Here is a 24,640-nt window from a genome sequence, read left to right as displayed (position 1 = left end):
GATATGGGAAGTGTTTTCTTGTCCATTTTAAGTTGATAAGCCTGTTTATTTTACTACCCTAATTATGCATGATTATATGGCTAGTTGCATTTTAATAATTGCATTTAGCATTGTATTTGCGCTGCCGTCCATTACCCTATCAGAACAGACCTGTAACCCGTTTATGACTAGTCAATGAAAATCATTTAATGCTAATATGAATACAGTGCAATGCAATGACAGCAAATGTGATGTACACAAATTTGCTAAAATGCAACATAAAATATTATATTGTTTAAATTAATATATATGAAAACCAAATTTTAATTTATTTTTTATTATCCTTTCATAAGGCTGTTGGTCAATTTTGGAACTGACACAAGGAGAAGCTGACACCTATCAGCCAGTGCCGATAATCTCAAAATGGTTTGATTAATAATCGATTAATTGGTCAAGCCGATATATTTGCCTATCAACAGATGTAGCAATGTAAAGGACAACTAATATTGCTTCCTGCATATTATTAAGTGCAGTTCAGCCTCTTAATGCTTATACAGAGCCACTTGATAAAAACACTAAGCCATAATTACAAAGTCAGGGATTTAAACAACATTTATACAACATCCTGGGGGTCTCTCTCTCTCTCTCTCGTCAGAGCTGTATGCCAGCAGACACACATCACTGATGAATCACTCCTCTGTACAGCATCAAATGACTTCTCTTCCATTGGAGAGAGTGAATGAATCAGTCTAGTCAGTGGAGTCTCTTGTTTTCTCACTTTAATGACACTTAAATTGTTCCTGAAGCCTGAGAATCCCTTCATGGTTTAGAGCAAAACATAGCTGGTGACCATCGAGCAGAGATGTCTTTACGTGGCCACAGCAGGTCGTATGTATCACTGAAAAACATTCCCTCCCGATGCTCGCCTCCAACTTCCTGTTCCTGTGTTAAGGCTATTAATATGCAAATCCTAAATCAAAGCATCTTTTCCCTGTCGCCAGCTCTATCTCTCAGTCATGACACCCCCAACATGCTAATGCCCACCTTCAAAAGACAAGCGGGCAGAACCAAAAACAATGCGGCTTCACAGCTCCCAGACAAGGGGGAGCATTTACACACTTGTATTAAAGGGGAGCATTATGGAAGTATATTAAATGTCAAATATTCACCTTCCAATTTTCAGTTCCAAAATATTATTATTTTTTTTATTTATTTTTTTTAAAATCTTTATTATTTGACAGGTAGTATTCGGTCCAATATATTTCACTTTGCAAATTGGTCTTCATCAACACCCTATTTATACACTACCTAGCTGTGAAGCCTAGTAGCAGCAAGTGAAGATTGTGCATCGGCACTCTACTGCTTTTCCTGCAATGCCAGGATGTACAAGGTTGAATTTCCAACCAAATTTTGACCACTGAATTTGCAAAGCAAAATATAATGCAGAGAGACGAAATGACAAAATGTTACGCAAAATGTTTACAACTGAAATATTCACTGCCTAAATGTACAACCATTTGACATTGCATCCCCCAAAAATGCAAGAACTGTTCATGCAATGCGTATATTTTTCTATTAGTGCAATTCAGTGTGCTTTTTTTTTTTTTTTACAAAGACATTTGTCAGTAATATACCACCATAGAGTGGACACCACTGTCAAACATTATAAGCATCTGTCTTTCTATCAGCCCCACCAACACTCATAACCTCTATGTCATACATGTATCTAACTATCTGTCTGTCTATCTGGTTCTCTGTTTATGTGTCTATCTCTGTCTCTATCGAATTCTCCAACATTTCTGAGCATCTATCCATCAGTCTGTCTCTCTGTGTATGTATTTAACTGTCTCTCTATGTATCTGTATGTCTGTTTATCTACAGTGCATTCAGAAAGTATTCAAACCCCTTCATTTTTTTCACATTTTATGTTGCAGCCTTATGCTAATATGATTAAAAAAATAAATTAAAAAAAAAAAAATCACATAAATCTACACTCCATACCTCATAATGACAAAGCATAAACCAGATATTTTATAACTTTGAAAATTTATTAAATAGAAAAAACTGAAATATCACATTGACATAAGTATTCAGACCCTTAACTCAGTACTTAGTTGAAGCACATTTGGCAGCGATTACAGACTCAAATCTTTTTGGGTATGATGCGACAAGCATTGCACACCTGGATTTGGGGATTTTCTGCCATTCTTCTCTGCCGATCCTCTCAAGCTCTGTCAGGTTGGATGGGGACCATCGGTGGACAGCCATTTTCAGGTCTCTCCAGAGATGTTTGATTGGGTTCAAGTCTGGGCTTTGGCTGGGCCACTCAAGGACATTCACAGAGTTGTCCCTAAGCCACTTTTGCAAAAAATGGCCTTTCCAAATCATGTCCAATCAATTGAATTTGCCACAGGTGGACTCCAATCAAAGTGCAGAAACATCTCAAGGATGATCCAGAGAAATGGGATGCACTTGAGCTAAATTTCAAGTGCCATAGCAAAGGATCTGAATACTTATGTCAATGTGATATTTCAGTTTTTTCTTTTTCATAAATTTGTCAAAATTATCAAAAATCTACATTTTGCTTTGTCATTATGGGGTATGGAGCATTTTAGCATAAGACTGCAACATAACAAAACGTGAAATAAATGAAGGGGCCTGAATACTTTCTGAATGCACTGTATCTATAAAACTTTATTAGTTGGTGAGTTAGGGGTGTATGGTACAATTCTTTGACATTTTCCCACTAAATCACTTCTCAAAGTTCTTCAGATGACCCCATTACCTACCTGAGAGTGTTTGACAAGAAAATGGTGGTTAAAATAATTTCTGTAAGTGTGTGTGTGTGTGTGTGTTAATAAATGGTCTATTGTTTTTCCAGCAATAGAAATGAATGTGTCATCTCATTTTCTCTCTTTCTCACTCCCTGCTGTGTGTAGGATGCTCTCTGGGATGGTGATAAATGCAACCTGAGCTCTTTAGCACATGCACCATAATAGAATATCTGCCCTCGTTCAACTCTCTCTCTCTCTCTCTCTCTCTCTCTGCTTCAACATCTTACTCATTCTGCTTCTCTTCTTCCAAACACTCTATTGCTCCATGTCTCTCTACATCTGATGGCACAAGAATTATCCGTTCATTTATTTGCCATTCCATTATTCTGTGCTCAAAGGTCTCACTAACCAAAGACTATCAGTCTTCTTTATAATTGGGATATTTGTAACCTGTACACAACCAACATACACCTTTACATTTAGTATGTGATGTAGTGGTTAAGGAACAGTGTTTGTTCTGTTCTGTTCTATTCTGTTCACTGCATGTATTACAGTCTTACCCCAATCTCTATCTCTTCCTGGTTGAGCTTGGATTGAATTGCTGTAAAGCCTCCCATTTCTCCAAACTGCAGATAAAAGCAAGAGTCAAACAGAGACATTGATCACAGGACAGATTTTGTCAGTTGGGGCAATGAGAGGTAAGTAAGGGATATCTTACAGTCAGTCAGTCATTATTACAAAACAAATAACGGCAGGTGATGAGGGTTTTGTATCACCAAGAAGGGGTTAATTTGCGATAAGGACTGGCTGAATGTACATCATCCCATATATTACACATCTACTTAGCAATTATGTGAATAAATCGACATGAAAAATGTATTTGAGGAACTTACCTGATTCACAAGATCCACCAGCCAGCCATGAGGCTCCTGTCCAATCAAAACAAAAAGACAGATTATGGCTAGTTAAAAATACTACTGCACATTCTGAAATGTAAGAATTTGGTTCCTTATGCAGTCTCTTCATTCATTGCAAAAGATCTCATTTTATATAAGAGGATATGCTGAGAATATTTAACAATGTAAAACTCATTTAATTTTTCAATATATTTCTCTTTATTGCTGTGCAGTTAACACGTCTCTTCCTCGTACAAATACACAAACACTAAAACACTAGACACAAAAACTAGAGGTCGATCAGTATGTTTTTTTTAAATAGCCGATGTTGATATCCAGAGAGCAGGGTGGCCGATAGGCTGATATAACTAGGGGTGCACCGATCGATCGGCCACTGATCGGAATCGTCCGATATTCATCTTAAATCGCGAATGGCCAATCGAGCCTAGAATCAGGGCAGATCTTTTTTGCAGCACACAAGGAATCACACTTACACTGCTTCTCTGCTCAGCCCTTGAAGCATGACAGTGGCCTTTGGAGGGTGAGTTGTTGGCAATTCTAAGCATTCACGAATTTAAACTTTCATGATGTCATTCACATGAATATGCCGTTTTCAAAAATGTGTAAGAATGACACGTGTATGAATATTAAGTTACCCATTTTCTAGAGTAATTACGGTAGTAATTCTAACTCCCTGCACTGTAAGCACGGAGAGGATAAAGAGACTGCAAACGGGTATAAAAACAAATGAAACAACAAATAAACATGCAAATACAAATCTGAGTATACGTGATGTAACATGAGTCGTGACAATCAGACGTTGTGTTGAGCGATAGAGACTGTTTGAGCAATCATGAGGACTTTCAGCTTCACTCTCTTTAACATGAGTGGACACTTGTGGCCGTTAAGTGAACTGCAGCCAGCTACCTATTGCTTGAGCACACACTCCATAGGGACACGAGCGAGCATTGGCCAAAACAGCGTCGTAACGTACAAAGAGACTGAACGTGATTCACTGGCATCATGCTGACAGATGAGGTAGCATAATTAAAATTACACAGTTATGATTGTTTTACTACAAACTTTGAGACTAAACTAAAACTACTTATCAGCTAACATAGAATACTGATACACACATACAGCTACATACTACCAAACTATACCAGACAGTTTACTGTTGCACTGCAGTTATGTTGTACTATTGTATGTTTTGTATGTTATATGTTGTACTACGAATAAGAAACCAGCATATTTGATTAAATTTATTCTGTATACCTGACTTTTAGTATAAAGAGAAGATCGTTGAAATTATTTGAAAGTTACGAAGCAAGGTAGCTTGCAATTCATCAGCATTAGCAGGCAAGACCAAGTTAGCTAAAATTACACAGATCAATCCTTACGGCACTATATTTCACATGCTTTTCAGTTATGTAAGCTTACCTGTCCAATAAGAAGAACGCCAATTCAGGGTCGCTTTTGATCCCCAAAACCAAACGAAGGTCCCTCCAGGGATCAAATGCCCTGCCGATGTTCACTCAGTTTTCGCTCGACCACGATCACGTTCCCGCTTAGCCAAATGGGATTCAGTAGATAAATGTTTTTTTGGCTTTCTCAGAGTTTGTGTAGGAGTCAGTGTTGTGCTGGGAGCCAGATGTTTGCTGGATTGCATCTCTAAGATAACGTTACCTAGTGTTGCAGACTGTCTGCTGACGCGGAAGAGAGAGAAGCTATTACTGAGGCAAGGCTTTTGGGAGCGCGCATAAATGTCACATCCTTTGGATTTTCCCGGCAAAAGCGACCCGCTCCCTTCGCATGAAAATCAGTCTACAGGCTTTAATAGGCAACCTAGGAAGTCCAGGAAGGACTCATTTTTTAAGTTGCGTTACAAGCCTGGCAAAGAAAAGGTGAATATTACATGAAAATTGTTACATATTGCACCTTTAAGCTTCCCATTTTAGTAATTATTTGCACTAGGGATATACGTTTTCATATGAGAATTTATACTTCAATACAACTATTATATTGTATCCCAAAAACATAATGTTGATTTATAGAGAAACGCACTAAACCTGATTACACTGAGCACGCTCCATCTTTACAACAGAGGAAGTGAAGGATGTGCGTCTGTGTAGTTATTCTTCTGCGCTGCAAACAAGACTTGACAGGCAACATGCAAGCGGCAATGTGTCCTCTAGCAGAGGATGATTGTATGGACAGTCTTTTCAACGTCTGCTGGCATGATTACTAGACGCATTTGTTCTGAAATTGATTAATTGACGATCTATAAGCTTAATCGATCAAATTATTTACAAAAACTATCGATTGATCTTAATCATCCCTAGTTTGCACATAAAGAAATTGTAATTCATTAGGAAGAAGGAAACAACAACCACAGCTATTATGTGTACATTAGCAATCGCATTTTCTCACAAAAAGGCAGAATCAAACTAATTGTACATATTGTTGTAAGGCCGATGCCAAGATGTCTGATAGCCCATCACACATCAATTCATGAAATAACAAAGAACTTTTGACTTCAGACAACATCGGAACTCTCTCACAAAAGCAGAAATCTACACCTGAATATCACCACAGTGTGATAAATTAATTTGGTACACAATGTTATTTAAGGAAGGTTGGCAAGGAACTCGGGGAGTCTGTAGTCAGATATCCCACACTTATCGCTGCGTGTCATTTTCTACTACCAGGTATGTTTCTTTGACTTGTCTTTTATTTTTAAGAATGTTTGTTTATTCTGATCATGTGTGAAATTGGCTTTGATTGATTTTGTAACTTACATTTTAAATCCTACCTGGCAAATAAATTGTTACTTTTTGATTTATTCGGTATTCCTCTGAAATCATTTATCACCGGTAGATTCGAGGGACGCCTTTTGTTACCGCAAACTTATGTCCAGGATAATGATCATTACTGGAGCTTATGAATAGCAGAAAACCACGTCAGACTACCAGTCACTGCTTATCACCGTCTTAGAAAGTTGTATGAAACATGACTAAATAAAACTATCATCTGGTTATGAGCAAGCAGTAGGCAGCCAAACCAGATGATATTGTGCAAATTAATAAGTGTTTTTGCTTAAGCACTCAGAAAAGACAGAACAAGGTAGAAATCTTCAGCCATTTTATTGGAATCTGACATCGGACTACTAGTTTGGCCCTTTTACACAGTGCACAGTGAATTTGACATCTACTTGTAGCGAAAATGAAGCGCTTTTAGAAGTGCTTTTTGAAGTTGCTCTTTTGATATGATGCGGATCCAACGAGAGCAGCAATCTCTTGACCGCTTCCAGATTACTGGGCCAGGATTGCCTGCTTAGAGCATCACGGACTGACTGATGCGAAACATTCGTAAGTCAGAGCTTAAGAGGAATATATGTGACCGCTCCATAGGAAGAAAACGGATTTGCGCAAGTATCGTGAGGTTTGTGAATTAAATCTTTAAATGATATATCTGCATATTGATATTTGCCTTTTTAACATTAGACAAGACAGTTAACAGTTACAAGAAACTGCATCTGTCGCAGATCTGATATGTGGGACCATTTAAATGACTGTTGCACACCACTCTATCACACAATGGCACTAACAACAAAATTAACTGACTGGTCATTTACATACAGTATCTCAGCTGGCTCCTTCACTTGCAAGCAGGCGATTCTCAGAGCTTAATCGGCCAAATGGGAAAATTTTTCGGAATATCGGCCACGCCGATATATCAGTCAACCACTAACCAAAACAGTTACCATATTCATTTCTCCTACATTTCCTGACGCTTTCACTCATTATCCTACATTCAAAAACACACACAAACATGTTGGTAATCATTACGAGGATTTTCCATTGACTTCTATTGTTTTTACACTGAGCTTATTATATTTTCTATCCCCTAACCCTAATCCTAACCCTCACACAGACCTTTTTGCAATTTTACGTTTTGAATTAAGGCATTATTTAGTGTGTTTGAAATGCAGGGACATTCGGGATGTGACACTGCTATTGGCAAAAAAGCACTGTGCCATTTTCCTTCAAAACATATGTGCTGTAGTCTACAAAACCAGTTTTTCTGTTCTTTAACTTGGAATGTCAATTAGACCATGAAAAGACAAACACAAATGCATACGTATACACCCACACACACAGCACATGAACATATAGAATACCTTCTGGTAGCTGGTGCTGGGAGATACAGCAAACATACTGTCCTCTCCAAACACTTCCGCCCAGTTCCTCTGACCGGCCTTCATCCGGTTTTTAAAGTGATACTCATTGTCAGGGTTAAAAGCCTGTTAATAACATAATACAAGGAACAATGTTTTATGGCAAGTTAATCCAATTAAGCTATGGTGTGACATTTTGAGGAGGCTTAGCATTGTTACTAGCATTTTTACTGGTAATGTTACTAGTGTTTTAAAAATTCAATTTTATATTTTAGTTGAGCAAGTGAATTGTATGTCACAAGAAAGAAAGGCCTGGTGTGTGTGAAATAATATAACAACAGTTTAACAGTTAAACAGATTACCAAACAAATCTGAAAAGAGCACAGGAGTGAACTGCGTGAATCATAGACTGAATCGGTCAGACTCGTTTCTTCACAAATTCCGCAAAGATAAATCACTCGCCTTTACTGTGTTATGTAAACGTGAAACCAATGTTAGAAATGCTGATTTGTAAGGTAAGTGAAACTGAAATCAGTCTAATCATTAACTGCTTGTTTATATGACAATGAGTAGTAAAAGATACACATCTGCAACAAAGTTTTAGGGTGTTGTTGTAATAAAAGGTCTACACAGTATACATAAATGGTACATAGTTTATGTATAAAAAGTTGTCGAATGTCGAAATTTCAGAATTTTATTGGGGGGGGGGTTGTTTTGGTGATGGAGTAGGAAACACTGGTGTGTACCATAGTAAGAACTCCCAAGAGTCCGATGGGTATGGGGTCCTGTTTGACTCTCTCAGCTACTAAATCCACCAGCAGCATCAGCATGTTGTAGATGCCTTCATGAATCTCTGTTCCCCACTTGTGCACTGCACTCGATGTCAGCAACTAAAGGAGAGTTTAACATATTAATTATTCATGTCATCATATCTATTGCTGTTCTTAAAATGTTCTAACAAAACCTGATAGTCTGTATCATTTTTACATCCTTGCTTATCCACACAAACACAAACCTTTTTGAAGGCCTCAGGCATGCACCTGTCCATGAATCTCTTGCAGTTCTCATCTGCATCAGCCAAGCCTAGAGAGAGAAAAGAGATTTCATATGTGACATTTCTTTCTAGTGTATGCAACCCACAGGGTACCCACACTTTATGACAAATTAATTTCCATAACATTTTCAGTTAATCAAGATTACTGGATGAGGATTATTTTGAATTAATTGTTTAGATATTGCTGGGCAGATTTTAATTTCTATGTCAGGAACCATATTAAAAATAAAAGATTGTAAACAAATTGAGGTTCTCTCAAACAGAACATGTTCTTGCGCTAAAAATCTAGATGAAACACAACAAACTGAGCAGAAAGCAGGTGTGTTGAGACACGTTTTTAGCTTGACACTGCATCTAAAAAAAACGTGGCGCTCCTGTGAGAGATGCTGAGAAAAAAAAAAAGAGGCACGACGCAACGGTCAAAGACGTTTGTCTAGTAATGTTATATTCTCTATGTTTATAAAGAAAAAAACAGCGCAGATGGACGCAAATGCACGTTCGTTGTGAACAGCTCCTTACACACGCATATGAAGGTCTCCAATGAGATTTTCAAAGGACAGACTGATGTTATCACATTAGATTTACTCTACACAAACACTCACAAAGATACATTTCCACAACTTTTCCATGACTTTAAGATGTGACTAATTTTCATAACATTTCCAGGCATGGAAATAACTAGGACTGGGTAAAAATATTGATTTTCTGATGCATCTCGATATCCCAAGATCGATCTTTTACTTTATGCGGCAACCCTCTACAATGCGAGTAAATCACTCGCATATGCGACCACATTTCGCGCTAAGTTGCTGAAATTTTGGTCCATTCCTCCAGACAGAACTATTGTAACCGAGTCAGGTCTTTGCTCGCACATGCTTTTTTCAGTTTTGCCCACAAATTTTCTATCGGATTGAGGTGAGGGCTTTGTGATGGTCACTCCGATACCTTGACTTTCTTGTCCTTAAGCCATTTTGCCACAACTTTGGAGGTATGCTTGGGGTCATTGTCCATTTGGAAGACCCATTTGCAACTGAGCTTTAACTTCCTGGCTGATGCCTTGAGATGTTGCTTCAATATACCCACATAATTTTCCTTCCTCATGATGCCATTTATTTTGTGAAGTGCACCAGTCCCTCCTGCAGCAAAGCACCCCCACAACATGATGCTGCCACCCCCATGCTTCACGGTTGGGATGGTGTTCTTCGGCTTGCAAGCCTCACCCTTTTTCCTCCAAACATAACAATGGTCATTATGGACAAACAGTTAAATTTTTGTTTAATCAGACCAGATTAAATTTCTCATAAAAGTGAGATCTTTGTCCCCATGTGCACTTGCAAACTATAGTCTGGCTTTTTATGGCGGTTTTGGAGCAGTGGCTTCTTCCTTGCTGAGCAGCCTTACAGGTTATATTGATATAGGACTCGTTTTACTGTGGATATAGATACTTGTCTACCCGTTTCCTCCAGCACCTTCACAAGGTCCTTTTCTGCTGTTCTGGGATTCATTTGCACTTTTCGCACCAAACTACGTTCATCTCTAGGAGACAGAATGAGTCTCCTTCCTGAGCGGTATGATGGCTGTGTGGTCCCATGGTGTTTATACTTGCATACTGTTGTACAGATGAACGTGGTACCTTCAGGCATTTGGAAATTGCTCCCAAGGATGAACCAGACTCCAAATCTTCCAAATCTTTTTTTTTTCCTGAGTTCTTGGCTGATTTCTTTTGATTTTCCCATGATGTCAAGAAAAGTGGCACTGTGTTTGAAGGTAGGCCTTATAATACATCCACTGGTACACCTCCAATTCAGTACACCTCCTATCAGAAGCTAATTGGCAAATTGTCTAAAGGCTTCAAAGTGTTATCATAAAAAAATCCTCCACGTGCAGCAATGACAGCTTTGCAGATCCTTGGCATTCTAGCTGTCAGTTTGTCCAGATACTCAGGTGACATTTCACCCCACGCTTCCTGTAGCACTTGCCATAGATGTGGCTGTCTTGTCGGGCACTTCTCACGCACCTTACAGTCTAGCTGATCCCACAAAAGCTCAATGGGGTTAAGATCCATAACACTCTTTTCCAATTATCTGTTGTCCATTGTCTGTGTTTCTTTGCCCACTCTAACCTTTTCTTTTTGTTTTTCTGTTTCAAAAGTGTCTTTTTCTTTGCAGTTCTTCCCATAAGGCCTGCACCCCTGAGCCTTCTCTTTACTGTTGTACATGAAACTGGTGTTGAGCGGGTAGAATTCAATGAAGCTGTCAGCTGAGGACATGTGAGGTGTCTATTCTCAAACTAGAGACCCTGATGTACTTATCCTCTTGTTTAGTTGTACATCTGGTCTTCCACATCTCTTTCTGTCCTTGTTAGAGCCAGTTGTCCTTTGTCTTTGAAGACTGTAGTATACACCTTTGCTTGAAATTGCCAAAAAACTGAAGATTTCATACATTGTATAGCCTTCATTCCTCAAAACAATGATTGACTGACAAGTTTCTAGAGAAAGCTGTTTCTTTTTTGACCTAATATTGACCTTTAGACATGCCAGTCTATTGCATACTGTGGCGACTTAAAAACAAAGACATTGTTAAGCTCAATTTAATGAACCAAATAGCTTTCAACTGTGTTTGATATAACGACAAGTGATTTTTTAGTACCAAATTAGCAATTTAGCATGATTACTCAAGGATAAGGTGTTGGAGTGATGGCTGCTGGAAATGGGACCCGTCTAGATTTGATCAAAAATTACTTTTTTCAAATAGTGATGGTGCTGTTTTTTTTTACATCAGTAATGTCCTGACTATACTTTGTGATCAGATGAATGCCACTTTGGTGAATTAAAGTACCAATTTCCTTCCGAAACAGCAAAATCTGTACATTATTCCAAACTTTTGGCCACCAGTGTGTGTGTGTGTGTGTGTATGTATATATATATATATATATATATATATATATACACACACACACACACACACACACACACACACACACACACACACACACACACACACACTATTCAAAAGTTTAGGGTCACTTACTCATTCTTTATTTCTTTTCATCACAACTATGGAATAACAGAAATGGAAATATGGGAATTATGTTGTGACTAAAAAAAATTAAAAATAAATCAAAACTATGTTATATTTTAGCATCTTCAAAGTAGTCACACTTTGCCTAGAATTTGCAGAAATGTACTCTTGGCATTTTCTCAACCAATTTCTTGAGGTATCACCCTAGGATGCTTTTTAAACAGTATTGAAGGAGTTCCCATCTATATGCTGGGCACTTATTAGCTGCTTTTTTTTTATTATTCGGTCCAAGTCATCCATTTCAAAAACTTTTTTTTTATTTTTTTATAAAATTTTAGTTTCGTAATTAAATAAATTAATAGGTTGGCACAATTATATTTTTGTCTACAAAACTAATTTCAAACATTTCAAAAGATTTTTAAGATCATGAGAAACTTTTCAGGCAAGTGACCCCAAACTTTTGAACGGTAGTGCACATATACACACACATACACACACATATACACATATGTGTGTGTGTATATATATATATATATATATTTACAGGTGCATCTCAATAAATTAGAATGTCGTGGAAAAGTTCATTTATTTCAGTAATTCAACTCAAATTGTGAAACTCATGTATTAAATAAATTCAATGCACACAGATTGAAGTAGTTTAAGTCTTTGGTTCTTTTAATTGTGATGATTTTGGCTCACATTTAACAAAAACCCACCAATTCACTATCTCAAAAAATTAGAATACATAAGACCAATAAAAAAAACATTTTTAGTGAATTGTTGGCCTTCTGGAAAGTATGTTCATTTACTGTATATGTACTCAATACTTGGTAGGGGCTCCTTTTGCTTTAATTACTGCCTCAATTCGGCGTGGCATGGAGGTGATCAGTTTGTGGCACTGCTGAGGTGGTATGGAAGCCCAGGTTTCTTTGACAGTGGCCTTCAGCTCATCTGCATTTTTTGGTCTCTTGTTTCTCATTTTCCTCTTGACAATACCCCATAGATTCTCTATGGGGTTCAGGTCTGGTGAGTTTGCTGGCCAGTCAAGCACACCAACACCATGGTCATTTAACCAACTTTTGGTGCTTTTGGCAGTGTGGGCAGGTGCCAAATCCTGCTGGAAAATGAAATCAGCATCTTTAAAAAGCTGGTCAGCAGAAGGAAGCATGAAGTACTCCAAAATTTCTTGGTAAATGGGTGCAGTGACTTTGGTTTTCAAAAAACACAATGGACCAACACCAGCAGATGACATTGCACCCCAAATCACCACCGACTGTGGAAACTTAACACTGGACTTCAAGCAACTTGGGCTATGAGCTTCTCCACCCTTCCTCAAGACTCTAGGAACTTGGTTTCCAAATGAAATACAAAACTTGCTCTCATCTGAAAGAGGACTTTGGACCACTGGGCAACAGTCCAGTTCTTCTTCTCCTTAGCCCAGGTAAGACGCCTCTGACGTTGTCTGTGGTTCAGGAGTGGCTTAACAAGAGGAATACTGTAGCCAAATTCCTTGACATGTCTGTGTGTGGTGGCTCTTGATGCCTTGACCCCAGCCTCAGTCCATTCCTTGTGAAGTTCACCCAAATTCTTGAATCGATTTTGCTTGACAATCCTCATAAGGCTGCGGTTCTCTCGGTTGGTTGTGCATCTTTTTCTTCCACACTTTTTCCTTCCACTCAACTTTCTGTTAACATGCTTGGATACAGCACTCTGTGAACAGCCAGCTTCTTTGGCAATGAATGTTTGTGGCTTACCCTCCTTGTGAAGGGTGTCAATGATTGTCTTCTGGACAACTGTCAGATCAGCAGTCTTCCCCATGATTGTGTAGCCTAGTGAACCAAACTGAGAGACCATTTTGAAGGCTCAGGAAACCTTTGCAGGTGTTTTGAGTTGATTTGCTGATTGGCATGTCACCATATTCTAATTTTTTGAGATAGTGAATTGGTGGGTTTTTGTTAAATGTGAGCCAAAATCATCACAATTAAAAGAACCAAAGACTTAAACTACTTCAATCTGTGTGCATTGAATTTATTTAACACACGAGTTTCACAATTTGAGTTGAATTACTGAAATAAATGAACTTTTCCACAACATTCTAATTTATTGAGATGCACCTGTATATATGTGTGTATATATATATATATATATATATATATATATATATATATATATATATATATATGTGTGTGTGTGTGTATATATATATATATATATATATATGTGTGTGTGTGTGTATATATATATATATATATGCAATTTAATATATGCAATTTCAAGATATCACATAAAATGTGACCAACATGATGAAAAACTAATGATAACATATAATTTGTACAATTTATATTTTCATAATGTACCTACAGCATTAGTTGAGAGAGAAATTCTTTCATATGCAAGCAAACTTTACATTATAACTGAAATAATGAATTGAAATCGGAATCGAATCGAGGGCTTGTGAATCAGAATTGAATTAGGAAATCTGTATCAATGCCCAGCCCTAGAAATAACAATTTTAGAACTTCCTGATATTCACATGAAACCATCAGAACTCACCCAGTCGGGCCAGGCAGGTGGAGGCGATGAGGCACTTGCCGAGTGATTCCTCTCTCTTGTACGGGATGGACCAGTGATCCGTGAACACTCTGCTCTCCAGCTCATAAAGATTAGTGGTGGGAAACTCCATACTGTTCCCAGAACAGTTTCCATTCTCATCATTACTCCTCTGTCAGAGAGAGAAAGAGAGAGCAATGCGTCATTCTATGATTAGTTGGAATTTTTCTTGTAATTACGATATTTCCGACTTCACTTGAAGGCCTTATTACACTTGGTCACTTCATGCTCTCTGATCACAAAAAGACATTTGACACATTTGAGACAAATGTTTTTGGGGATGAGGGTATGCTATGGAATCTGTCTATGTAGGCATCTGCCTAATTTGGCTAGTTTATACCAAGTGACAGCATAATTTGTGCTAAAATACTGTAGACATCAACAAAATATATGGTTAATGTTTTGTCCTCCCTTTTCAAATTGTATAAGCCTTTTTATTTTGCAATCCTATCTAGGCACGATTACTGTATATGGTTAGTTGTATTATATTATTTGCATTTACAGTAGCTTTGTTTTTTCCCCACTGTTTGCAACCCTGTCAGAACATGCCTGCTGGGAAAAAACTGATCTACATCATCTTTTTCGTATTTATAATTAATGCTGCAATCTGAGCTTGGTTGTCCAAGAATTTAGTTCAGTGGCTAACAGCACCAGATTTGTTGTGTTTTGGTAGAGTGCAAAAGGAAATATTCTTGGCTGTTGAATTTAAATGCTATTTATTTATAGTTCTGCAGCACATATTGCAACATTAATGGACAGATATTTAGATGCGTGTTCTCTGATTATCAGCGTCCACATTGAAGTAGATTACAGCATAAAGGGCTGCACACAATGCAAACAGTTCTGGCAGGGGAATATTGGTATACAAGACATATGTTTGCCCTTGAGTGAGTGGAATATGTGAATGTGCAAACAGTTCAAGAGACAGTGAAAGTCACCTTCTCTCTTTCTTGCCTCTGGCGAATGTCACATGTCTGTGGTTGTCCCAAAGTCCTTAAGTGAGTGATTTTCCAACTCAGAGAGGAAAATCAGAGTTCTGTTTTGGACCCGGTTTGGGGTGAATACCTCCCTGTGGGCAGGGTCTAAGTTCAAGGGTTAAATTAAAGTTCTTCTACCTAACTGAAGTTCAACTGTTACCAATTACTTATTTAAGAGCCATTATAAAATCAGGTTTAACACTAAGCTGAGCTCAAATCAAGAGCAGCAACTGTGACATAAGTCAGGCTTAGACTAGACTGTATTGTGTACTATGATTAAATAAAAGCACATTTACTCAGGAACTTTAACAATATGATGGAGCACAATGATGGAAAATATCTGGGTCACACAGACAACTGTATGTCATTGTGCAAGTGCACGATAGCATTTTATTAGGTTTGTGATATGCTGGGCTACAAAACCATTTCAGCTGCTTTTCATAGGCAGATGGATCACTGATGTGCCATGCTCATTTGATTTCCTAAGTCATTTCAAAACATAAAACTAGCCTATATACATCTTAAATAAAATGTTGCCTAATGATTCTACTGCAGATTCTTAAATGATGGATATAAATATTTTTTACGTGCTACGGAATGGCCTAGAAAGCAGGAGTCTCGAGACATATTTTTGAAAGTTGAAGTATTTTCTACTTTTTTTTTAAGAGGCACTGTCTTATAAATAAAATTTTCATGGCGTAAGATTTAGTGATGCACCGAAATGAGAATTCTTGACCAAAACCGAAAATTCTGGACACACTGGGCAAAAAATGAAAATTAGGGCTGAAACGATTAGTCGACGTTATCGAAAACATAATAGAATGGTCGTTTGATCTCATTTAACACAACATGAGATCATCTGAAACACTAATGATGACACTTCAGTTCGCTCCTTATTGAGCAGAGGAAGAAAACACAGCTCACAGTCCAGACGCACTCTAAACTTTCCAAACAGCTTGAGGTGATATAGATCAGAAAGTATGAGGGAATTATAATACAAAAACACAAAATAAGTAAATACAGAATCTGTGTTGTCCTAACGTGAAATAAGGTGGAGCCGTACCTGGCGTTCCGCTTGAGCAAAACTTGCCTGTCAGAGCATCTAAAAAAGAAAAACCCTGGCATTATATCTTTAATAAATCCTTTATTAAAGTTCAAATAATAAGGAAGCGGGTCGTGTAAATAAGCACAAACTCCGAAAATGGCATTTCTCTGTGCGGTCATAGCCGCTTATATGAGTCACTTGAAAAAAAAAAGCGCGAGAGAGTTTCAGACTTCTCCTGGCTGATAAACCCTCTCGCGCGGAGACACTCATTCGCTGCAGTTAGCAAAAATGTGATTGGAGAATGTTGAATATAATATTTAATATATTTACTAAAAATACTTAAAGCAAGATACATTTAACTGAGAAGCAACATATAAGATAATCAGACTTGCTTTCAGAGAATATATATTGAAGTAAATGTTGCCTTTACTGCACTGGCAGAAGTATGAACAAGTGAAAAAAAAAACAAATACACTTATACAAACATTTTTATATTCAAGATACATTCCCTGAAAGCAAGTCTAAATATCTTATATGTTGCTTCTTCCATTTTAAATGGAAAACAAGACAAAAACACTTGATGATAATTGATTTTTCTGACGCAATTTTTTAATGAATTAAACTTAATACAAATCAAAGTATTATTTTTCCTTGTAATTCAGTGAATGTCATTTAGAGGTATTTTTAAAAGATGATTTTGTCCTCTTTATGGTTAGTAATCACATTTAATATAACCTTTTAACTAGAAGCACAAGCTGAATAGTCAGTTAAGGGCTAATGAATAATCGTTGCTGTAATCGCCCGAATATTCGAATAATCGTTCAAATAATCATTAGATTAGTCGATTATCAAAATAATTGTTAGTTGCAGCTCTACCGAAAATGATTATTTTTAAATTGGACTTCGTTTGGAATAATTTAATTCTGAATGTTATTATTATGGATGCACCAAAACCACTTTTTCTGTAACTACAAATTTCATTATAAAGTAAAGAAATACATAAGCTGGGTTTTCATCAAAATGTTTCGCATTTTTAATGCACATATCTGAAAATTCAACTAAAGAAATGCGAAACATCACGCAATTTCCATGATCTGTAAATGCGCATTATCTTGAGGGAGCCCACCTTTTTGTCATGGAGCAGCTGAATGGCCTCTTTGCTTCAGGGAGAGTTGTATTTGCTGTAATAAAGTAATTGTACACTACGATATTAAATGCAGCCAGGAGACGCCTCAGAATAAGTGCAATCAGCTCACATTAAGAGGGCTCAAATGGCTGTTCCCATTCGCCGACAGCCTCCATATACCTAGGTGCGACCGTGCTCAAAATAGTTCTGTTGGATTGTGAGGACCCACTTTAACGATGATCTGTGGGTGAAGCACTTTCGACTAACCAGGACTGTGTTTGAAGAATTAATTTAATGTAATTAATTTTAATTAAAAATATTTTTTTATTGTATTTATTTATCACACATTATACATTTGCACATATACAGTGAAATTCTTTTTTTCACATATCCCAGCTAAGCTGGGGTCAGAGTGCAGGGTCAGCCATGATACGGCGCCCCTGGAGCAGATAGGGTCAAGGGCCTTGCTCAAGGGCCCAACATTGGCATCTTGGCAGTACTGGGGCTTGAACCCCTGACCTTCTGATCAGTAACCCAGAGCCTTAACCGCTGAGCCACCGCTGCCCCCTAAATTGTGAACCATGGTTGAGCCTTTCGTTGAGCCAGTCACATCAAACTCTCGCACACCTATACCATCCGACGAGCGCATTGCCATCGTGATTTACAAATGGTCATGACATGTCATCGTTCATGCGAATAAGCCGTTGATGGCATCATTTGTTTGGAAAACCAGTCTACTGGTAGTGCTTTATGTCTCATCTCGAGCTGTAGATACAGTAGCAATGAGGTTTGCTGTGGTGCTTAATAGTAATACAGGAAACACAAAGTATTTTAGTCTGTTTTTTTGTCCACATCGCCGGAAGAATGAACGTTATAGAACCGCTAATGAAACCGGATGTCATGAAAATCAGTCGGTTTGAATTATAATGCGATCATTACCAGAGAACTTGTAACATGTGGTGGTAGTGGGTAATTAAAACATACTTGCACATCCACTGGAAATCCAAGAGTGGTTCCTCACTTCATCCTGATGGCATGAAAGCTCCTATTGCTTTCAACTTGCTTCAAGATTTACTGCTAATGGTACATGTCCAGTGATATGGAAGAAATCCGCTTAGCCCCGCTCACCATGCCAGAGAGCTGCTGCGTATTGTCTATCAGCTTTCAGTACACAAGCAACGCTATCATCTTAAATATGCACGATTACAGTTGGAAATATGCCAAATTCATTTCCAAATGCCCAAGTATACAAACAGTGTTGACCTATTAATCTTTTGCTTACATATAATGATGTGATTAAAGCATTGAATCCAACTTCGCTCACCACATGCCAGTGGACACACAGCATTGAGACTATCGATGAGCAGTGGGACTACTAGCTAATAAGAGCTTTTACAAGTTGCACAAACTGATAGAAAGGTAAAAAGCACCCGCCAGAGTGCCGTGTGACGCCGCGAAATTCACCGGCCAAATAGAAAATGTACCCGTGTTTGGCGCTTGGCGGGTGTTAATTTCGGACCCTGTCTTGATTTAGTCTGCTGATGTATAAAACAGCAATAATTTAATTCAGGAACACAGTTCTGTTTATTTTGTACTGTAGCCTTCATAAGGAATATTGCATGCAGATACCCCCACACAAAATAATGATTTGTGTGTAAATTCTATTTATAATTGACAAATAAGAATTTTGTCAATCATGCAGCCCTAGCGTAAACTGTCAAACAGCTAAAGCACAGCAACTCTGTCAGCACACTGACTAATTGGAAACTCAGAAAGGCCAAACATCAGCCGATTAATCTGTCTGGCAAATATATCCGTCTGTCACTGCAGACAACAGTGACAATAACTTCTTGTTTGGCATGAAAAACATATTAGCATACAACGACATGTGTTTTTAAGTTTGTCCAGGCTTGGGCATACAGCTTAGAGTTATCTACGTGAAAGCATGTCTCTCATGTGATGCCAATCTAACAGAGATGGAGCATTAAACAGCTGTAGAGCAGTGATTCGTAAAAGATCTCTTTGACGGAGTCTGACAGCTTCAGTGTGCAGGAGAAATAAGACACGCTGCTCAGAGTGTGAGAGGGACGGACAGAGCTGAGAAAGCAGAGAACAGGCAACACGAACAAATCACGTATTCTGTTCTCTGGTGGAAGAAACCACCACCTGCACTGTGTGGGTTTAGAGAAGAGAGTATGTGTCCATGTGTGAGAGAGAGAGAGAGAGAGAGAGAGAGAGAGAGAGAGAGAGAGAGAGAGAGAGAGAGACCATGGAAGTTGATCTGGATCTTATTTTAACCTTTTGATCACAAAAAAATAAAAATAACGAGCAAGACTATACAATCAGAAAACTGGAAAATTTGAATCTGAATATCTGAAGTCTGCCCAGTGCCCTGAGGAGACAAATATGCAAATTACAACCCACATAAGACACATTTACATAACTTTCCAGTACGGATACATGTTTCACTCTCTCATGATCTATATTTGCTGATGTCAATTAAATGTTGACAAGAGAAGGCAGCTACTGACACTTGTCATATTGATATCGTCATTTACACTTGTGGCTGCTGAATTCAGATGAAAGACAAAGTCATGTTATAGCTTCAGGCTGTTGTCTCAAGAAATTATTCATTAAATATAATTGTTGCCTTGTTACTGAAATGACAGGTGTTAATTTTTTAGAAAGCTGCAATTATTGGCAAATCTGATGATGGGTTCGGCCCATCAGAAGCAAAACCTTCTAACTACACAAGCTTGAGCACTGTTGCATTCTGAAATGTTTCAACAGAGCACAACGCAACGCAAGAAGGAGTTGCATTCTCAGCGTTGCCACAAGGGGTTCAACTGACCTGAATCAGAGTCAACCACATTTTTACTTAAGATGAAAGGAAAAAGGGGATAGATGTATAGTCTGTTCAATGGGTTACACTGTTGCATACCTTGTCAACTTTTCATCCGACAAAACACTGAAAAAAATTCTCCCTAAAATAAATAAATAAAACCAAAGTTAACCAAATTAGACCTAATTTAGTTAATGCACTATGAACTAAAATGAACTAACAATGAACAACTGTATTTTTAATAACTAACATTAACAAAGATAATTAAATGCTGTAAAAATATATTGTTAATAGTAGTTTGCGATAGCTAATGCATTAAGTAATATTTACGAATGGAACCTTTTTGTAAAGTGTTACCACAGTTTCCATGCAGTCTAGAATAAGGGTGTCTCTGACTATGGAAATAAACATGCAAGCATGTAACTGGACTCTTGTTATGTCCTGCACTTCACATTTCCATGTAGGATTAAGTTCACTCATGGTGATTGAGATAATTATAATTTTGCAGAGCAAACATTCTGTGCGCTCTGGAATTGCAAAACACATTTAATGTGCTTTTACAATTTGTAATTGTGTATGTCACAAACAGGGTGAATGTAGGGCTGGTGTTTTGTTGATGTGCAGTGATTTAGAGAGACGATAGAGAGAGCTTGTGTTTGTTAGGAGGCCTCTGGCCTTTGGGACAAGGTAAGGTTACATGGCACATTCCAAACCTGTTGCCATGGTACAAATGGGGTGAGGTGTGTGCACATGGCCCCTGTTGCCTGCTGAACATACCACCTCAGAGGGTTAATCCTCCACAATGTGTGAACTAATTACTCCTGATGCTCCTTGCCTGTGTGAAAAGCTGGGATTTGTATAAGGATGTGCAAACCACATATTTTTGAAATCAAATAAGCAGTGGGTTGCCTGAATGACTAGTCGACTAATCAATCCTAAGTAAGCCCTGTAAATTAGGCTGGTTTTGTGTACACCTGACCCTGCTCAAATCGCTTCTTAAAGCCAAAACATACTCTATGCAAATACATAACACAGCAATTCTAGCTAAGCAAGCACAATATTGTGCATTGTTGCGTTCTAAAATGTGTCAAAACACAAATCATGAAACAACGCAAGTAGCCATTGCATTTTCAATAATGCTATAGCAGACATTAGTGTGTACTGGCCACTTCTATGGCAAGTTCTCTTTCAAGTAGGGATGTGCAAGAATAGTCGAATACTCGAGTATTCATTCTGCAATAATTATTCGAATAGTAAAAATACTATTAGAATTTCGCAAAGTTTTGCTTTGCTGACCATATATACAGTGAGATGCATGTTAAATCCTGAACACACAACTAAAACTGGGAGTTATAACAGAATGCACTGGGTGGCGCTGTTGAGTGTGGACACAAGTTGATCACATTTGATGAGCAAACCGTTCTGTCAGTACATTTAGATAAACACCAAAAAGCGAGTTATTGCGATGTGGCTTACTGCAAGAAAGCTGGGTTCCTGTTTAAATATACTGTATAAGCGGTGTACTCTTTACTCCCATAAATGTGCAGCTCGACAGAAAGCGTCCCGGTAACAACGCAATCCCCGCGATGCTTCTGTAAACAACAAACATGGCATCCGAGAAAGACTTTGCTAGCTGAGGTAAGGGACACTCCATCATTTAAACTTGTGTTTACAAATGAGTATAGTTTACTGAGCACGTGGATATGCTTGTATTTCTCAACAAAAACATGATACAATATAAACACAACTATTATTTTTCGAGTGTTTATATTTATCCTGTATGTTAATTGCGTCCATCTACTTTATTAGAGGTTTCTTTTTCTTCTCTTTGCATGAGTTTAAATGCTTTCATTCTATACTTTTTTGTTTTCACGCATTGCTTGTTTAAATGTTTTCAACAACAAAAAAAAAAAAAAACAAAAAAAAAACAGGACATAATATAAGCTTGTTTTGGATATAATTAGAAACATGTTTTTTATATGGTGATGCATCCTTTATGACTAAAAAAATTATTTTACAACGTCTCTTTCTCATTAATTACCTTCATTTAAATAATAGAATATTCAAGTATTCCTTTTTTATGAGCTTAAATATTCGAATACCAAATTACTGATGAATGCCCATCCCTAAAATCATATGTTATGTCCATTTATTTATTTTGTTAGTAGCCATGTCATAAGTAGAATAAATAATGTACATTCAGGGTGATACAAGTCCTGATCACCCTGTCTGGGTTTATTTTGCAATAACAACCAGCTGACTGTACATTATCCCTTACATATTTATGTTGAATAAAAAAGTGCAATTATTTAACTTTCTGCGTTGTTGCATTTCATTATCAGACTGACCATTATTACTACAGCTATCTGGGCTTCCAGAGCCCTTCAAGTGTCAAAAGCTCCCAGTAAGTTAACACACACGACAAGGCGAACATGAATAACCCATCTATAATGATTCAAATGTCGCTTAAAGCTTTTCCTACACTGACACGAGCGAGTACATGTCTGGCTTTGTAGGCTCGTGGACGCACACACAATAGCACCGCTGCTGAAAAAAATCCTAGGGGAAACACAGCATTCTCATGTTCTCCTTGCCGAAGCGTGTATCGATGCAGCTGTATCCGCATTAATATTATTCAGCACTTTGAAAGTTTGAGTGTACCCTATCAAGCGACGCAAGTTGGCTTTCAATCACCTAAGCGGTACTAGACCAGCACATGTAAATTGGATGAGACGATTACTACCTCCAGCAAAACTAAAATCTAAAATATGTGCTTTTTGGATTTTTACCAAACCCTGGCAGTTGGGAGTAAGACATGACAAAACTTAAGCACTGCGTAACACGATGAACCTCTATCAACCAGTACACATGTCAAGATAAAGCCGGCGATATGAAAGTGGTCAGACATTAACAAAAAGAAGAGTACTTTTTGAACAGTGGCAGCCAATTTAGCTCATCTTCCCGGCGACCTGTACGTTTCGTATCCCGTTCACACCTGTATTTAGCACTGTCCACTTGTGATTGGATCTCCAGAGACCTATGTTAATACCAAGTCTGAACAGGGCAAGAGTGACATTTGACAAGTGATGTCGTTGCTTATACATAAAGATGCACACTTTAAGAAATGCATTTGATTGTATTTTGAAGAACAGACGAAAGAAAAGCAAACGATAAGCATGTCTAATTTGCCCTTTGTTGAGATGTTCAAGAGCAGCTCTGTCGCTCAAGGGCGCAGCACGAGCGCTTCTCAAAGAACGCACATATGAAGAGTTTTCATCTTTTCTATGTCAGTGGCCTGCAAACAGTTTTGATCTTTACGTGAGCGCTGCAGTTCGCATTTTACTGTACTTGGATTGAGAATAACCTATGAATCGGATAAAGGTGGCTGTAATTATTGAAGTGGCTGGTAACAAAAAATCGTTACACCCCTAATAATTACTCTATTTAACAGCTAGACAGAGCACGACGGAATGGAACAGAATGCAGGGGCCTCGAGATGTATTTTTTAAAGTTGGATTATTTTTAACTTGACACAGCATTTTAAAAGCACAGTGCTCAAAACACATCACGCGATGATATGGTGACATCAGCCAAAGACATTTCCAGGAGTGTTTTACCACGCAAACAGTCTAACAGCTGAAGCACAATAATTAAAAGCACCACCGCTGAAATCATCAAAACAAAAACAAAAATTGTAAGAGAAATTCTAGATAAACTAGTCAACCTCACTAATTGACTATTTGACCATCGCAACCCATCCCTAAATGTATGCTTAGGAGGACAGAGGTGCGCAATATCCAAGCAACAGGGAATGTTTTTCCCTTTCATGCGCTACCCAGAATGCACCTCAACAACTGTGCATGTGATCCTGCCTGTTGTGATTTGACTATGTTGTTTGTTGTTCCCCGCTGTATTGCTCAGTGTAGGGCGGAGTGGCTGGGTAACTGGAGGCCCCGTCTGTTGTGTTCCAGTACCCTCCAGATCAAGCCAGACCCAAGGATCAGTGTGCCTGCTTGCTCTATTTATAGACCTGATACATGGTTCTTGCAACCTGTGACAAGAGCAAGTGACAACAAAGCAGCAAGGCACAGGCTTGAATACTTTGTGTTAGTTGCGTCACAAAAATCAAAACCGATCAAA

The 24,640-nt window shown here is 38.0% G+C and overlaps 1 protein-coding gene across 1 annotated transcript in view; it reads right to left on the bottom strand.

Moving 5' to 3' along the window:
* LOC127410370 (ubiquitin carboxyl-terminal hydrolase 24-like) overlaps positions 1-24,640 on the bottom strand; it is a 169,728-nt gene that overhangs the window by 74,530 nt on the left and 70,558 nt on the right. Inside the window, exons 4-9 of the mRNA XM_051645590.1 lie at positions 14,454-14,622; positions 8,842-8,909; positions 8,573-8,716; positions 7,830-7,952; positions 3,647-3,682; positions 3,314-3,379 (exon numbers count right to left, since the gene is read on the bottom strand). Of these exons, the coding sequence (XP_051501550.1) occupies positions 3,314-3,379; positions 3,647-3,682; positions 7,830-7,952; positions 8,573-8,716; positions 8,842-8,909; positions 14,454-14,622 (606 nt within the window). The remainder of the gene's footprint in view (positions 1-3,313; positions 3,380-3,646; positions 3,683-7,829; positions 7,953-8,572; positions 8,717-8,841; positions 8,910-14,453; positions 14,623-24,640) is intronic.

This window comes from Myxocyprinus asiaticus, chromosome 19, assembly GCF_019703515.2.
Source record: "Myxocyprinus asiaticus isolate MX2 ecotype Aquarium Trade chromosome 19, UBuf_Myxa_2, whole genome shotgun sequence".
Classification (NCBI taxonomy): Eukaryota; Metazoa; Chordata; class Actinopteri; order Cypriniformes; family Catostomidae; genus Myxocyprinus; species Myxocyprinus asiaticus.
The sequence above is the reverse complement of the archived record's forward strand: the minus strand, read 5'-3'. Positions and strand labels throughout refer to the sequence as shown.